Source organism: Homarus americanus, unplaced genomic scaffold, assembly GCF_018991925.1.
Source record: "Homarus americanus isolate GMGI-L3 unplaced genomic scaffold, GMGI_Hamer_2.0 scaffold16712, whole genome shotgun sequence".
In the NCBI taxonomy this organism is placed as follows: domain Eukaryota; kingdom Metazoa; phylum Arthropoda; class Malacostraca; order Decapoda; family Nephropidae; genus Homarus; species Homarus americanus.
In genome coordinates, this window is record NW_024757794.1 from 5775788 (window position 1) to 5795432 (window position 19645).

Consider the following 19645-nt stretch of genomic DNA (forward strand, 5'->3'; position numbering starts at 1 on the left):
AAGTGTTAGAACATATTTATACAAGATAAGGTTCAGTAGGTGGCAATGCATGCTCTTTGGTGCATATTTCCAGCCTTTCAAATTTGCCTCCCTTGACACCAATCACCAAATAAAACTAAACTGTAATACATTTAAGCAGCCTAGTTTCCTCTTCTTCAAATTCCTCATTGTATGAGAGGAATGACATGTTAAAATTTTAAATCCATTATTATGCAAATACAACATTCATAAGAGGGAGGCTTTACTTGGGAAAATTTAATATATTTGAAGAATTCAAGAGTAAAAAAAGGGGGAGGGCAAGGGTGACAGCAGCAGCACAGTACCTTAAAACATATCCTTTCATTCACCCCCCCCCCCACACACAAAAAAAAAAAAAACCATCACTTCTCCCACTTCAAATTTTTTTGTTAGTTTCACAAGATGAAAATTTCATTCGTATGAACACACAAAACTTTAAATTAGAGTATCCGATATCCATTACATACATTATACTGGTGCATAAACAAGTTTAAAATCTTGTCATGTAATCCAAAAACTCTATAAAAAGAAATCTACAAAATTCTAATAATCTAAACATGGCATTCATTGCATAATCCTGTTAAAACTTAGGTAAGACAGCAGAATGTGTGTAGATGCATGGCCAGCTGCAAATCATCCCCTACATATGCAGTGGGTGGGAAAAATATAAGCACTATTTATGGTACATGATCAACCTGCAATACTGATCATGTCACTAAACTGTACATTCAAAGAGGGAGTTTATACTGACAAGCTGCATCTAATGTCAGAATAACCCACATGCCTTGATATTACGCCCATGAATTCATGTATATTATCTACTCGATTGATTTTCACATGTGATACAAACCTTGCAACTAAGAATATTTCCAAAGGCTGAGAAGGTGTCATACATAGCCTTGTTGTCAATAGACTTGTCCAAGTTCTTGATGAAGACGTTGCCAACACCAGATTTTCGAAGGGAAGGATCACGCCAGACCACATAATGCGGATCGGTCGACCCTTCATTACATCAAAATTCATTGTGTCAAGTGCACGTTCTGCATCTGCCGGTTGCTGGAAGTTGACATATGCATAACCCAATGAACGGCGAGTGATCATATCTCTGCACACACGGATGGACAACACAGGACCAGCAGAGGAGAACTGCAAACATAAATCAAGGTCTCAATAGAATAAAATGAAAAACAGCAGTAAAGAATTATAACAATTAGTAGGTAGTAGGCAGCTACAGAACAGGGAGGTACTACCGCCTGGGAAGATATTGGCAGCATAGTGTTGTCTAATAGACCCTGCTGCCATATGGCATCACGAAAATTGTGACCAAGTTCCAGGTTGCTGATCTGACTTTCTGCCTCATTTACACAATTTTAGGGTCTCAATTGTTTCTATTACATGACAAAACAACATATATAGCATTTCTCACTGTTGATTTTTTTTCATTCTTGCATTTCTTTGTATTTATTATTATCACTTATTATTATTACCATTAAAATTTTATTTTACTTTTTATTATAAATTTTATTTACTATGAATTATTATTATTAAATTCCCCCCCGTCCTGATGTGGGCCAGTGACCTGTGCCCGGGTGGGCTAATCCCCATGTGCGTGCGTGTGTGTGTGTGTAAAAAAAAAAAAAAAAACTAGAGAACATTGTGCAAAAAAACGTCGATTTGTTTAAGACATGTAGCTACTGTTCTTCGCACTACATTACCGTAAATCCAAACAAGTGCCAACACCTACGGCCCACATAAATCCACTGCTAAACAATTACACTAAGGTTCAAGATCAAGTCTGCTAGTACAACACCTAACAGCAGTCAGTTACACAATGGTAGCGGCAGGTAGGCATTATGGTTAGGCCTTACTGGCCTACTTGTTCATGTGTGCTAACAAGGCGAATTTTTTTCTAAATTTCAGGCTGGCTGGTTGCGGGATTAGGTGGGCCGCATTTGGCCCTAGAACCGCATGTTGGACACCCACGTTAAACATAATAAAAGGGGTCCTAGCTATACGTGTAAGGATTTACATCTCGCATGTCACTAAAATTCAGTATAGGAATAAATTTTCATTATACTTCATGTCAAACGTTTCACATTTATGCCATCTGCATCACCCACTATTTATACCATGTTTGTGTACCTGAATATAATGTAAAAAAATCATTCAAGTCTCGCACGACTGCACTAATGACATTAAGTACAGGTAAGTAATTACAGAATTTTTTGGATAGTGTTCAATATGCTAGTGTGCCTTATAAATAAAGAAATATTGTACAGTAGGCTGAACTTTCAAGGGTGTTACTATACATTACTACATTAAATCTTATGGGGAAAAACTCAGTTTCAAAAAGTCGCATTTCTCTGGAACATCTGCAACATAATATAGACTTCTGTATATACTTGCATTGGACAAAATTTATTATGTTATTTGCTTACTTCATAAAAACTTTGGGTGTTCTGATAATTCATAAATGAGAAGTGCATTATTTCAAACTGTACTACAGTGCATTACCGTTCGAAACTTTACCCGATAGACCATCCATTTAAGCGTACCTCCACTTAAGCCATTTTATTGTTCCAATGTCTTCAAAACTATCTTGGCTACAACATTTACAAAAAGTTATATTAGTAAATAGGACAAATTTTGTGACGAGAAGTACCGGTATGGCCAGCATAAGAACAGAACCAGACAATGCGATGTAGTCGTGGCCAGAATTAGGCTAGGATACAGACATCTGGCAAGTTAGTAACACTGTACCCATACCAGAACACTCAGCATGTAAACTTTGTGCTAAACCTTTAAAGCACACAGTTGAACACTATATTATTGAATGTGACACTGTCAAAGACTTCAGGCCACCTGGCTTATTGTATCTTGAACTTTGTAATTACTACATTGAATCGGAGGTGTTTGAGGACATTCTTGCTGTTTATCCCAAATTTGGTAACCCGGTAGCCCACACCGATTAGTCTTCAATTAGAATATGACGTCCAATGTATATGAACCACTGTCCTGCGTGGCAGTGAAATCACCCACACGACTGACCTATATATACTGTTAATGAATAAGATCTACTTTTGTGTATGAGCCTCTGTTGTGTGGCAGTGAGAAGTGATACCACCCTCAGTGTCAAGACCTGACTGAATTACTCAGAATAGGCAAACTGTACTCCAAACTTTGTCAATAAATTTGTTAAACTAAAAACTAAAATTGGCTACAACATTTACAAAAAGTTATATTAGACTTATTACACTGCCCCTTTTTTATATCCAAGGCATGTCACATTCCATCCCGTTTACAGTACTGTGGTTCAAAATTTAGAATACATGTACTTTTTTTTAAATCATCCTAATTTACCAACTATTTGATTAAAGTTGCCAAATAAGAGTCCTGAACATACAGCTAACTAGTCATCATTATTCTCTGCAAAGACTAATCTAATTCAACTTTCTTTACACCAGGCCCTAACACCTGAACAGCAGCAGTTAATAATGCCCTATCCCAATAACCAACACATACTTCATGAGTACACGTACAGTAGAGTATTCCCTTAAAGCTAGTTGGGGTTAGGTAAAATGGACCCCATGAGAAAGTAAAATATGCCAGTCCCAGGAGTGTGCAAAATACATTTATAAATAGCTATATGCACAAGTAAAACAACATTATGTATGCACAAGACAATATAATAAACAAGAAATAAATAAACAATATGAAATAACACTATGGACATCAGGTCCACAGTGATAGTTGTGGTAGTGACAATGCAAAGACAATACAGTACCGCTGAAATGTTGTATCTGGTGCACAGGTTGTAAACAATCCCTGTACTGGACAGTTCCTATTGAACATGCCTGGTACCAATAAGTATTTGTAATGTGTATACCATGGGTACTTATATGCATAATTACAGTTGGCCCCCCAAATTTGCGGGGGGTTAGGTTCTCAAAATTACCGCGAATCGCCAAATCCGTGAATAACATTTGCTGACGACACCCCCACCCATTTTTAATTGTGTACAAAGAAATGTATACTGTATTCCCTTTACGTGTTTGCCCTTGTGGAATTACTTCCTTTACCTGTATTGTACGAGTGTGTAGACACAGAAATAAATAATAATGGGAAGATCCTCGCACAAATAATCGGAAACAAATATATATTAACAATGTTGAGTCTAACCTCAAGTCAACTCCGTGCTTTCTTATTAATAAAGCACGGAGTAGACTTGAGGGTTGGCCCCTCAATTTTTATATACATTTGTTTCTGATTATTTATGAGGAGTGTGTGCAGACACGCGCAATTCAGGTAAAGGAAATTACTCTCTAGAGCGGATGTCTCCCCGTCCCGGCCACATAAATGACGGCAAGTTTAAAACTACCCGCAGACATTCTTGGTTACATCCAGGGTATTACCCTCGAATATGAGAGAACCGCGAAATAAAGATCTGCGAATTAAACGGGCGTACTGTATATCCTTTCGTATTAAATTAGGTAAATTGTATTAATACCAACAAATTTTTGATAATACAGTAGGTCCATAAAGTGATAATGAGCTAAGGTAGTGAGAAACATGATTGCATATAGCCAATGATTTGGCTTTGCCAGTAGGTACTGTAGGCTATTAAATCTGCAAAAAGTAATTTTCCAAAATACACCTTGCTAGTTATAGGGTGCATCTTATGACCTGGGAAATATGGTACTCTGTACTGTATCGTCCTGTAATGTTGATCCCTGGCACACAGCCTCAGATTTATTTTATTTTCCATGGCAATCCTCGAGTTTCTGAGAGACGCAAGCTTTAAAACCGTGAGCTTTAGGGAATACTTTACAATAATTTACACGTTAAAGTATTTGGACAAATTTTATACTGTACAGCTACAGTACCTATTTGTCAAAATTACCCAGCAACATAACTATTCACTCCAGATGAACATCTTTTAAGTAAAAGTTTCTCTTAGATCCTAGTTCAGATGTGCCGCCCCAAATTAACCTCTTCAGCTAAAGTGATATGTTCAATAGTTCCAGGTCCATTTACTTATACGACAGATTAATGATCACTAGACAAACTTGCTTCACGTTAACAATGAAACTCGTGTTGTAACATGTTTCTCACCTTCTCAAACAACATTGCCTCTGTGCAGTCAGCATGGAGGTCCCCAACATAGAGGGAGGCTAGAGGATAGCTAGGGCCACTGGGATTCATCTTGCAGCCAAGTCACACCTGGAATAAAAGCCCAAAGATTTGACCATTAAATAGCAATAATTTTTTTTAAGGCAATAAACATTCTAAATGAGTACACAAAGAAAGAAATAAATAAAATAAATAAAAATAAATAAATACTTGCCAAAAATCTTTAACAGTTCATCTAAAAGATTTTACAATTATAAATTTAACATTTTATAAAGCTTATGCAACAAGCAATTCTTCAGATTATGCAATCAAAGCAGCATGGACATGAAAATTGTATGGAAAACTATCATGCCCCAATCACTATTTAATTAACCACATTTTCTCTCAAAATTCTTATGGCTTTTTCACCACTAAAATGAAAGTTTGAATGATGGGCAATCCTAAAACAATCAATACCAAAATTAACGAGGCAATCATTGAGAAATTAAAACTCGAGACCTTTGTAATTGCTCTACTCTCTCCACCCTTATTTTTTTTTATATAAAAAATAGCTAAATAAAATATTAAGAGTTCTATAAATGAAGGGGTTAACAGCAAAAATAACACTATGAAGCGCAAATCATCCACCAGATTTTGGATATTTGAGGGAAGATACAATTTTTCCCCCCACTATTTAAAGATGCTTTAGGAAGCTGGTTAACCACTTACACTGGCCATTTCTTAACCTATTGCCAGTATTTCAAGTACCCTCACTTTAAGACATCATACACCTTCACAATTGACTAGGATGATATTTACTTGGGACATCTGAAATCTAATGTGGCAGACCAAGGATAAAGTCATTCAAGAGTTCTCTCGAGTGCATTGTTTTGGTAGGCAAGATATTATATTCTATACACTACAGGTTTTCGATGCACAGCACTGCCACTGATAAAGGTTATTTGACCTTTCAAGGAACAAATGGTTTTAGTGTTTCACGACCAACCTCTTTTTGGGGGTTCTTATGCTGCTGATCTGTCACACCCCACACTAATTCTGAATGTACAGGTATAATCAAGTGAGGAGTCTCGATACTTTATATGCCCGAAGCATATAAGGCTTAAATGGGAGGGGGTCTGAATACTGTATCACTTAACACCTGTACCAGGCACACAAAATGACGACAGGAGGTAGTAATGATTTGTAACCAAGGGACAAATGTGTAACCGTCATGATCCCAGTATCGCACACATTTGACACATACAGTACCTGGTTCACCAACAAAGCCCTCACTTCAGCCCAAACGTGTACGTAATTTTAATCATAAATCTATCAAATCCACATTGTTTTAGGGATACTGTATTAATCTATTTCATCATCTTGGGAGACAAAGGAATCTTAATTCCAAGGCAAATCAGATGGGAAATATCTATGCCGATTAACTAACCCCAATAATTCCAATCCACAGATAAGGCTAAGTCCCACTGAGCCTATCAGTGGGAGACAGGAACTAGCAATGCACTTGTAAGCTATCTCCCCAGAAAATATTTATCGTACACCTATTCAAATGGCATCAGTACTGTACAGGATTCCCCAGCAGTACTGTATGCAATGCCAAACATCAGTACAGTAGACCCTTTACAATCACAGGTTTGCGATTCCCGAATTCAACGCTCCGCGGTAAGCACATGATAGCTATGGTGGCTAGATTGCGAGCCTTTTCCTGCAGCGCAAAGAAACGCCACATGCATCCTCAGTGTCTCCTCTCCCTCTGTTTGCATTCAACCAATGCCTGTGCCACAGCATCTTGTGTTATACAGTAAGATCTCTCATTTCTCGTGATTTCAGTTTGCGAGCACTACCTAATGTAACGCACTACCTAATGTAACCAAGTCTTATATTTGGCTTAAAATATCATGTTTCACGAGATCCAGCCAGCCGAATGCTGGTCACCACCTTGAATGAGGTCACTGCCCTCATACCAGTTAGTCATTTCTGCTACAACACATTTTGTCAATGGGAATTGGTTATAACGCGACTGATGAATAGGGGAAGTTTGTTTGTAAAATGCTAACTATTGCATACAAATGATGGCTATAGCACAATTCCATCCTAAACATTTTAAGCGTGGCACGGGGTTATACAATGTTTACAGTTCACGTTCGATATCACATGTTCAATTGATTCGTGTCTTTTGTTTGTGAAGTGTTTTTTTGAATTTTTTGCAAAATTAGCTGTTACCCATAAATACTGTATGAAAAGAATGAGTAAAAAGAATGTTTCGCAGTGAGGACTAACAATGGTTTACACCAGCGCTCTGTTTACATCACATGATCAGTTGAATAATGCGGTTTCTGTCAATTACTCCGAGATTTTTGCTATTTTCTCAAATTTTGTTGTCAGCGATGAATATGGAAAGACAAGGTAAGAAGGTTTCCAAAAAGCATTCTGGTGATCAAATTGCTGGTGGTGAACGTATAGGAGGTTCATAAGAATGCATCTATTGCGTTGTAGCCCGCACCATCCTAGCGACCAACCGGGCTGCTGTTGTGTGCTCTATTGGGTGGTGCTACCACCCGAGTCAAAATAATGGCCTCTACTGGGGGTCCTACCGGTGCTGGTGGGACAGACCCACCTAAGCAGTCAAATAAGGAAAAGGAGAAGTGGGACTATCATAAGGGAGTTAAGTTTGCCAAGTACTTGATGCAGGATAAGCAGCGTGTGATTAAATTACTTGGAGGGCCTAAAAACTAGTTTCCGGAAAATACAATCAGGTCAATAAAGGCAGAATTTGTATCATTTGGAGGTTATAAATGGGAAAATCAGAGGATGATGTAGAGTGGCCAATCTAGTTATTTTTTCCATTGGTTTGTGTATTTGCATTTGGCACAATTTTTTCCAGTCTATAATACTCGCAAAATACAAGATCTTACTGTACTTAACAAACTTTTAGTGTTTGTGTGAAATGACCCTGAAAGACTGCCTGGTGTCAGTGCTAGAGATGCTTGTGGAGTGAAATGTTAAAGATAGAAGTTAGTGTTGACCCTGACAAAAAGTTCATTACAGTACAGGGTATTAGAAGAGTTAAGAAGGGAAGTGCTGCCTCGACAGTCAGTTATTTGGTATAGGTATACAGTAGTGCATTAAGTACTGTACAAGTTGCTATTCACGGTTTTGCCTATTTGCGCCATTCCTTGGCACCTAAGCCCCGCAAATAACTGTTTACAGCACTAGTATACTGTAGTAAAACCCCTAGACTCCAAATACATTTTCTGTGTCATTCTATTACAACCACCATAATTATAGCCTACCCCCCAAACTCACTGGGGGAACTAGACTTTACCAGCATTCACTTAGCCAGTAGCCTAATTATCCTATTTCTCCTCATTTACTATTTTACTGTACACGTGAAAAAATAACCAAGTACAATAATTTATTCCGAATTCTTAAGGAACAAAGTGGCTAAATTCCACAAGCCAATTATGTAAGGTAATGGTGTAGACCAGTGGTGCCCAACCTGGGGCTATGGTGTATTTCTTTAGGGCCATGGGGTAAATTGAATATGGTGGTTTCATTATAAAATGAAGTAATGCTTGACCTTCAAAACAGAGTGCCAGATTTCAAACCATACGAGCTAATGTTGCCAATCAACAACCAAATCAAAATAAAACTTGAAAGGTATAGCAGTACCCTGTATGTATACAGGTACTGTACAACCATCAACGTTGAAGCTGAACCTTGATACACATGTACAACAAGCAAAGGAGGATCCTGAATTTTTCAAGCTGCATTAAGAATTTTAAGCAATATAAGACAGAAGGGAGGGGCCTTTCAACACCAAAATGAAGAAACAGTAGTGGCATATATAGTTTCTCTGGGGGGAGATACTTAGATGGGGAGAATCAAAGCCACGCACCCTCATTGTCGAATGGGTTCTAAGCAAGGCCGAGGCTTGCAAAGTTCAACGGGTGCCCTTGTCGAGTAACCTCGCAGCGTCGCCTTTCAGTTTATGTGCTTTGCAAATTTATAAATTGACATTATAATTCCTGCTCCCAGCTATTGGCATTCATTTGTTATGTCCATGGATGACATCAGGAAGAATTCTTGTTCTGCACTGCCCTGGAAATGACAAATCCTGAAGATATTGTGGAAAAAGTTAAGTGGTTCCTTGATGCAGAAGGAATTCAGTGGGAGAATGTACTGTACAGTGTGCGGTTGTCTGTTACAGTATGTGGTTGTATGTACAGTCCGCAAAAAATTATTCTGCACCCATGGGTGCGAGACCGACGCCATGTATTGGTTAGGTTGGTATCTGTACCATTCATTGTAAAACTAATGTGCTGTTCCTCAGATAATGTGTAGTAACCACAAATTATCAGGAATACATAAAACCCACAGCACTTAAACCAGATAATGTCAAAGCATTATATACTATACGGTAGTACTACGTTTAGTAACCCACATACGGTAGGAATGGCAGGCACTCTTAGAAACTGAAGTGCTGTATAAGAATTTTGCATTCTAGGAGATACAGCAAAATCGTGTAAATACTCATAATTATAACCACTATCCGAGAAAGTGATAAGTGGCATAATACAAGACAACCCAAAAAAAAAAAAAACATTTGTAGGAGAGATATACAATATTACACAGAAGTAACAGTGACAAAGCTAGTGGAAAGAAGCGAGTTAAGAAAAGGGGTTAACTGGTAGTGAAATTCACAAAGCAAAAACATTGTCAGTGTTATTTAACAGTGTAGCAAAGAATTTTGCCACAGGAAGTGTGATCGTTTAAAAGGAAGTAATGAATCTGTTAGAAACAGAGCAGTTTTGATTTGCTAAGGGCAGACCATCAGAGCAAACAGCAGGAGTTGCAATGGCATTTGCTTTTGATATTAATTCGACTACAGCCGAGTCTGGATTTACGCGTTTGGTCATTTACGCAGTGCCTCGCCAGAATTGAAATGCTTTAATTACGTGGGAAACGGCGCGAGCAGGGTGCGCATAAGGTTGCACAGTCATCAAAACACTACCGAGTTCTCCCGCCACCCAACCACAGCCGGCCCAAGTCAGTGATAGTGAGGATATGGACTTCGAGGGGTTTGACAAAGAGGCCCCACAAGCCTCTGTGGTGGATAGTGATACAATTGATACAGGTGAGGGCCAATAATCTGCCCTTTGCCTGGCAACCAACCTCCTATCCCCGTGTGCCCAGCCATCTTTTCTACTAACGTAAGTGTTAAAAAACCTAATATTATTGATGTTTCTCTTTATTACTAATTGTGTGTGCATACCATCATAAAATTAAGTGTTATTTTGACTACAAGGTATGCATTGTGTCGGAAAAAGTGGAGTTTGGAGGTCGGCCCAGTCTATTTCAATTAATCCCATATGTTCTGATATTTCATTTACGCACTTCTCATTTTACGCGGTACTCCACGGGTTCAATTGACCATGTAAATGAAGACCCAACTGTATTTTATAAATAGTTATTTGATGTTAACTGCTCTATTATCATTTATAACATTGTGCATGGACACTGGAACATCTTATGGTAAATACTATCTACAGAGTAACTGGCAACTCAGGAACCCAGGGCTACCAACATCTGCTTTGACTAACGAGGGTTTTCAGAATTCTTGGTCCGGTGTGTCATTCTGTAGGAACCCCGTAAAGGTGCAGAATAATATTTTGCTGACTGTACACAAGTGCTCCTGCACATTTTTCCATGCAGTTTAACATCGTCAAAACGGCACCGTATATGCTCCACGTGGAAATTTACCTTCAATGTGCCCCGAGTGAAGTACAAATACCACAGTACCTCAATTGGTGGCAAAATTGCAATTTCAGCCATCCATTGAGTTTAATAAACCCTTTCAGTTCCCTTTGCAAGCTTGTAAAGTCTAACGTGTATGTACCACATCCATAATTTTGATTACCCAAGTTGTCAAATGAAGTAAAGTTTATTTGAGAGAGAATACTGTATACAGCATTTATTGCCAACACAAAAGAAGTTTTTATTTTTCACATATCCATGACTTCGAACCTTTTCATATTGTTTTCTTGTGTGACAACTATTTTATGCTGTCCCTGTAGCTACCGATACTGTACCACCAATAATAAATCTTAAAATCTTGTGTCAAGCTTCATCATTCAAACGATATTGCGTCATTTGCTTTGTTGAAGAAAGATGTGGATAGGGGCCAAGGAGGGTATATTTTGTCCAGGCGACCACAGAATGGAAAAAGTTGAGAACCACTGGTACTGTTGATTTAAGACAGTGGGATCTGAAAGTGAACAAAAGTCTGGAGGTGTCAACATTGCCACTAATGCCCGACATTTAAACAGTGAAATTACGATCAACTCCTCAGGGGTAAAGTGTGGAAATTTTTTTCCCTGTAGAGAAAGTACCAACAATTACAGTTTGGGAATCCATTATATTATTATAGTAATTGATTTATAGATTATCAAACTCTCATAAGTACAAATATATACCCGGTAATACAATACAATTACAGTACTGTACATGCACAGTCCCCAAGAAAGTAACGTTAGCCATGAGGTCAATGCGATTCAAAGCTTTCCGAGCAATGTTACTCAACCTGTTTCTAAACAGTTGGTAGCAAGTACAGTATATACATTTTTGAATGATGTGAATCCTCCAGATCATATCTGACAGGAGGTCATAAATGGACACAATGGCATGCCAGTCACCAACATGATCTTACACCGAATGAAACTAGGAATTATCAGGGAGACGTCGCGAGATGGAAGAGGTGTTATCATTGCAGACCATTATATTGTATATTGCTGTATCTGTTCACTAATATCAAGTACTATTTGCTTAGTCAATTCATAAATTAGACACAAGTGAATAACACGAGTAGGTACGTTGTGAACCTCAGTATGGATGAAGCTCTTATTACAACGATGTAATGGTGAAATGTCTGTCTCAGTTATGATCCAAAACATTTCGATTTAATGAATATTTGTGTTAATGTAATCAGCAGTCAGTAGCTTGTTTACATACGTCTTGCTTCTAATCAGCATGATGCATGCATTAATATAGCAACGAATTTCATGTTATACTGAAGTATCTAGTATGCCATACAAGGTTAACCCTTTCTCTCAATCCTAGCCCCTTCTCCAACTGTTGCCAATACAGCATACCAACTTATGATGATGCACTGGGGCTTACATCAAAGTATTTAATTTTGAGTTTCAAATTGCAGCAACACAAAATCTAACTATTCTTTTGGGGGGGGACTAAAATATTGATGTTTTGCATGCATTTCATGTGTTTATTATTGACTTGGAATCATTGTGTATGCCAAAATACTTCATTAAAAATGTAGCATTTTAAGCGATTTGGGACAAATGCGTCAATTTTTTAAAAACCCTCTTGTGCATCACGATACAAATCAAAGCAATTCATTAGGTAACGCTATTAGCACCGGTAATGCAAACGGCAACATTAAACTTTTTTAAAATTCACCCCAAAAATTAAGATAATCATATGCTCTTGCGAGGGAAGCTTCCAGAAAGAACCAAAGAGCGAGTAGGAGTTCCTACCTAACCAAAGGACTAAGGTTAAATATGTAACATGGTCTTTATCCTCAAAAAGTACAGATGGCTTGCAATAACGTATAATATTGATTTTCCAGTAGACAACACCATACAAAAAGTCCTCACTTAACGTCGTGGTTCCGTTCATGAAAACAGCAATGTTAATGGAAACCATGTCAACGGAATGAATTTTCCTAACAAGAAATATGAAATGCGGCCGTTACGTTCCTGAGCCACCCTTTGCTCCACGAAATACATTACGTATACAGAAATTCAATGGCATTTTTATAGAAAAACGGTACCACCTCCAGCACTAACCTTAATCTTGTCTGTGTTGGTCCGGAGAGTACGCACTGTTGTGGGGGTTTAGAACTAAAGCGGCAGCTATGTCCACCACACGTTCCAACTTTTCAAAACCTCCATTTTCGAAGCAAGGCTAATGATCTTGCAATGCTTCTTCACATCAATAACACTTGATAGGCACTTGGAAGCCATTTCCAATAGAATACAGTATCAAGATAAAAAAAAAAAAAAAACACTTAAAATACACAACACAAGGAAGTCCAATAAAGACTGGTGACGATTGGGGACCCTGTGACATTCTGCGAGTGAGATAGTGTGCCAAGATGAGAGGGGTTGATGCGCAGTAAATAGTAGTCCGTGACGACGCTAAATCGAGTTGCCGGGACGTTAACCGAATTATTGGCACTTAAAGAGTAGCGACGCTATAACGAAACATTGTTATCGGGGGCAATGCTAAACGAGGTCTTGCTGCAATTGCATTCATAAGGCAATGCGTCTCCGTGTGGAAGGACGGTAACAGTAACAGTCAACTTTTAATCCAATGCAACCCTTAAGTTAACCATAAGGTATCCAAAACTATTAGGGAATGGAATTCAATCTCAACCATATGATGCTGATCTTGTATACTTAAGATGTGGTTTCAGGACCTATTGTATAGCTAAGTACAAAATGCAAAGGATTTGCAGAAGTCAGGAAAATAAATACTAAAGTAAACCCAAAACAAGCAAGCCATTACAAACTCCGTAAGAGATACTCCATATCTTGTACTGTATGCTATAGACAAGCTAGAACATTGCCTTACATCTTAAGAGCAGACCAGCATGATTGTCCCCACAGGAGAATTTGCACTGCCAAATTTAAGGTGAATACTGTAATGTATTTCTTCACCTACAAAACAAACGGCCATTATTTCCCTTTCAAGTCCCGCCCACTAGTGGTGGAGAAAAAATACGGAAAAGTTGTCGCACCATTTTTACTACATTGGATACTTGTCCAGTTGTCGGTAAGGTAGCATTTTTGTTAGAACACCAGAAGGAGTCGACAGAATTGGACAAAACTGTGGAAGCGTTACTTACAATTTATGAAAATAGATAAATTGAAACTAGTATCTATTCAATGTCAATGGGAATTTTTTTTAAGGGTTTTACTGTCAAGTTAGGCAAGGTTACTTTAGGTTATGTTGGTTAAGTTCTATGCATTCTCATCCATTTATCTATTTAATTGTGGCAATGTTTGAGTACGGCACTACCACTGCTAGTTGTCATGTGATTTCATAATTTTTTTCACATATTATAGCAAGAAAGAAAAGACATTTATGATTACCTAATAGAACCTGACTTAACCAACCAATGAAACCTACCTAATCTTGTATAATCTCCTAGCCATATTAAACTAGTGCTTACTTTGGATACACCCCATTTCATCACCAATATCAAATCCGTTTCATCACTGGTATTAGTGATAAATTGCAAGTTATTATTCTACACGAATAGAAATTACACATGTATACAAATGAATCTAGAATTCTGTTATTATAAATGATTAGTAATTATTTCATAAGAAAACAATTAAAACTATGATAAATAAACAAAACAGAAATTACACATGTATACAGACAACTCTAGAATTTTTGTGCTATTATTATACATGAATATTAATTATTTAATAAAGAAAACTATTGAAACAATACAGAAATAAATGATTTCTTCACCAGCTTGGACGATTTGCAATTACAACTAGTTGCTGAGCAAGAGCTAAATTTGTGCTAAGAAAAGCAAACCATAAAACTGTGGGATGAAAATGAAGGAAAAATATCACCCCTTTTAATTTCCTGAAAAATTTCATTGTCTTCTACCAAGCTTGCATGTGTATTTTTTTTTAAGTCTTTTACATTGTTTAAGCAAGATGTTTGCAAGAGTATTCGGGCCTTTTTTTTCATCTAATCAATTGTCTCGGCGAGATTCTTGCATGATCCTATGTAATGTTATGCTGAAGCATTAAACAGCTACTTCTTGTCAGTTTTCACAAAGAAATTCCAGAGGTGGAACTGATATTTAGGGGAAATGAAGAAGATAAATTAAAGAAGATCACTATCAGAAAAGAGGATGTTCTTAAGATAAATAAATTAAAGAAGACAAAATCCTCAGGACCGGATGAAATTTTCCCTCGAGTTTGAAAGCGTGCAAGGAACAGATTAGCGGACCCCGTGTAAATTTATTTACAAAATCATTAGACACGGGAGCTGTGCCAGACTTGTGGAAACCGGCAAATGTAGTACCCATATTAAAAGAGGGTGACAGCATCAGCTTCAAATTACCGGCCGATTAGTTTGACGTCAGTAGTGGGGATATTTCTTGAATCAATTATAGCAAATAATATCCAATCGCATTTGGAGAAAAACAAATTAATCTACAACTCAACATGGGTTAACAAACGGAAAATCTTGTCTAAGAAATCTGCTGACTTTTTTGGGGGAGAAGTTTTCGAGGTAGTGGATAATGACAAAAATTACGATGTTATTTACTTAGACTATAGCAAAGCATTTGACAGTACCGCATCAGAGGCTTCTGAGAAAAGTTAAGGCTCATGGTGTTGAGGGGAAGTTTTAAATTGGATAAAATCATCGCACACCGAGAGAACACAGAGGGTCAGCATAGATGGTGTTAAATCATAGCGAGGCTGTGTAACTAGTGGGGTTCCCCAGGGGTCAGTACTGGGCCCACTCTTGTTCATAATCTACATAAACGATCTAGATACTGGGATCAGCAGTGACAAAAGCAAGTTTGCGAATGACACCAAAATAGGGCGGCAGATTAATTCGGGGAAGGATGCAAATGCACTACAGGATTTAAATAAACAGCAGGAGTGGTCAGAAAAATGGCAAATGAAATTCGACACCACCAAGTGCAGCATACTTAATATTGGAAGAACAAATACTGTCAATGTATACAGCCTTAACATCAACCAAGAGAAGTCGACTTGTGAAAGAGACTTAAGGGTATTTGTAAGCCCGGACCTATGGCCTAGAAAACCGTGCATTAATGTTCGAAATATGGCAAACAGTATTAGGTTTTTATCTATTAGTGTAAGTAATAAGACTGCAGAGGTCTTATTGCAACTATATCTTGCGCTAGTCAGGCCGCACCACGATTATGCGGTTCAGTTCTGGTGCCCTTATTATAGAATGGATATCAATTCACTGGAGTCGGTGCAGCGAAGAATGACAAAAATAATTCCAGGACTTAGAAACCTTCCATATTCACTATAGTCGGTGCAGCAAGGAATGACGAATATGATTCGGGGACTTGGAAACCTTCCATATCAGGATAGGTTAAACATAAGAAAATAAGGAGTCTGCAATAGGCCGGTTGGCCTGTGCATGGCAGCTCCTGTCGAGAGTTACTACCACTCTCTATTATCCATGAATCTATCTAGCCTCATTTTGAAACTTTCCAGAGTTCCCGCACTTACTACAAAGTTGCTAAGCTTGTTCCACTCGTCCACCACCCTATTTGTGAACCAGTTTCTTCCTATCTTCCTCCTAAACCTAAACTTATCCAACTTGAATCCGTTGCTCCGAGTCCTATCCTGCTCGGATATTATAAGAACTTTATCTATATCCCCTTTATTGATTCCTTTCACCCACTTAAATACTTCTACCACAGTGGTAACGAAACGGGTAACACTGTGGTAACGAAATGGGCACACCCCCTTATTTTGGTATCTGGTACCAATGAATTCAACTCTGTCGTAGAGACATGGTGTAATTGTACGTATTTTGTGGACATTAGTTGTAAACAAACCGAATATGCACAGACTCGGCATATTTTCCGGAGAAGTATTTATGGCAAATTAATCTCTTCACATACAAAGCGTTTTAGTGTCATATAATCAGTTTTTCACGATGATTTACGTGAAGAAACTAATTATTTACAATAAATATTCTGCTGTCTCGGCACCCACTGTTTGGACCGAGCATACTCTTACGTCAACAAATAAAATTACATCAGGACGCTTCAAAAAATTTCCTATCATATCGAAGCAAGTTAGGCAAGGTTGGATAGGTTTCTTAGGTTAGGTCAGGTTCTAGTTTTTTCTGTGCATTGTCATATTTTTATTATGATCCTCTAAAATACATGTGAAAAAAAATTAAAATCAAACGACAACTCTGGTGGTGGCCATCTGCTCCACTTTTACCCCCCCAAAATCTACCTAACCAACATCCGGACAAATATCCAAAGCCTTTTCATTATTATAATCCAAGCATTTCTGGAAAAATTAACCAATTCTATAAACCTTTTCCTCCATTAATACCACCTCATCCACCAACAGCTTCCTTCCTTTCCCACATTTAATTACCCTGGATGACAATGAATACTCGCAACAGTTTATATTACTCGGAACAAACAAATGAAAGCGAAGACGAATGACTGCAAGCTACAAACGTTTGTGACCACATGAAAATAAACAAACATTCAAGAACTACCAATACTCATTCATAGCGCTTGTTCACACACAGTTCTCACCGATTCACTAGATCTAGCAGGTCGACTCTCCTTTAGGAAGCAATATTTTACTTTGGCTGTCCTCCCAAGACGTTCTTTAAAGGGAACTGTTAAGCATTTTAATTCTAGAGGAAAAATTGGTAACAACCCATATGACTTCTACTTCCATGCTTCATCAAACTTTTACATAAATAGGAAAATTCTAGATAAACCACAAGAGTTCCAACTTTCCGTCATCCTAATATCTTGAAACCATTAAATATTTAGGAAAAAGCTGGAAAAAGTTCACGGTAACAAGTGCATGGCAACCGATTCACAGCAAAATAGCCTCAGCCCAACAAGTAAGCTCTAAAACGCTCATGGGATCATGTTCCATGCATAAACACTATAATTTACATTAAATCTCGTAAGTTTTAAAATTTCATCACCATTATCCATCAAGTGATCATTATTCTTTGACACGTGCATGACAGCATGTAAAATATGAATTTTGTGATTCATCATCATGTGCAACCTTTGATGTCCACGCGGAGGCGGCCATGACACCTTCACCAGGTACACCAACGTCCATATGGTACACTTTCTATTACATTCATCGCCAAAGTAGGCCTTCCTTAACTTCCTATGGCTTACAGTACAGCTGTCTAAACGAACCATAAATGCATATTAACCAATTATATTGAAAACTAAGAAAACATAAGATAAACCTTGATGCTCAGTACTCACCAACAACGTCACGAACACAAACTGCTTCTTTTATACTTCTGTTTCTAAAACCGTTTGCAATTTTTATTTGGATTTTATTATTTTATATTTTTTTTGTTATTTTTTGAGTTTTATGACAAAGATTATATCGAGTGGTGTGTGATACTAATAAAATTAGCGACACACAACCACACGTGAACAGACCCTACGTTAAATGAAATAGGGGTAACCGAGTCGCAGCCGCTGGTTATATTTATAAGCTCCGACCCACCAACCCACATCTTCCTCCGCCACATAAACTAAACACCCCTTCCAGCCTATATCATATTACCAACCCCAGGTTACTTTCTTTGAATCTAATCATGCCTCGTAGTTAATATATGAAGTGTACAGCTGTTATAGTAATTTAAATAATATTTTGTCAGATTTCGTGAAAACCTGAGGTAAACAGACCTCTGACGTCGTTGTGAAAGTGATATTACTACGCCGAAAATATCACTTATTGTTAACGTTTCCACGTAGGAATTTCTGGAATATTAATCTACACGATTAACGTGGCTACGGCAATCTTATTTCAAAGAAATATATTTATGAAATGACTGTATTCAAAATAACACTAGAAGCTCTTATGTTTTCAAACACATGAAGACAAATGTTAATAATACTTCCCAAGATTGTCGCACAAGAGACCAAGGCCAGTAACTGGAACGTGACTGTTGCTAAAGGGTTTGCACAATAACTCCAAGTTGTTAGTTTTGCTTTCTGAAACCTTAAATGCATTAATAACCCTCATAGATCGAGCAAGTTTCTAACAACATGACAATATTCATGAAAACGGTAATAAAGATGCAAACATGAAAATAAATGCCTTTAAAAACATTGTGTGCAAACTAATATATATATATATATATATATATATATATATATATATATATATATATATATATATATATATATATATATATACTGTATATATATATATATATATATATATATATATATATATGCTGATAACCACAAGGAAACAAGAAAACGCAGTTCCCAAGCGCTTTCGTGTAATTCACATTTTCAGGGGTGAGTACAGACTTCCCCCATGTAGTTATTATATCTCTTATTTGTATCACTTATGTTATTTGTATATTATTTGTAAATCGAAACCCATTCCCCAATTATGTAACTGTATATTTTCAGCCTTCTGGCTGCTAAGCTCTTTCAATAAACCGTTAATTATATATATATATATATATATATATATATATATATATATATATATATATATATATATATATATATATATATATATATATATATATATATATATATAATGTATGTGTGTGTGCCTGCTTGCATGTGTTCCCCGCAAATGGTAATTTCCCAAATAAAATACCTGTGGTCATCCCAAACCCACAAAGTGCAGCAAATCGCATGCTAGATTTCCTT

The 19645-nt window shown here is 37.4% G+C and overlaps 1 protein-coding gene across 1 annotated transcript in view; it reads right to left on the reverse strand.

The window, feature by feature from the left end:
- The window catches only part of LOC121857706 (polyadenylate-binding protein 4-like), a 26419-nt gene extending 7980 nt beyond the window's left edge, over nucleotides 1-18439 (reverse strand). Inside the window, 4 exon segments of the mRNA XM_042353793.1 lie at nucleotides 869-993; nucleotides 996-1164; nucleotides 5131-5238; nucleotides 18227-18439. Coding sequence (XP_042209727.1) covers nucleotides 869-993; nucleotides 996-1164; nucleotides 5131-5220 — 384 coding nt within the window. The 5' untranslated portion in view covers nucleotides 5221-5238; nucleotides 18227-18439.
- Between the last annotated feature and the right edge of the window lie 1206 nt (nucleotides 18440-19645).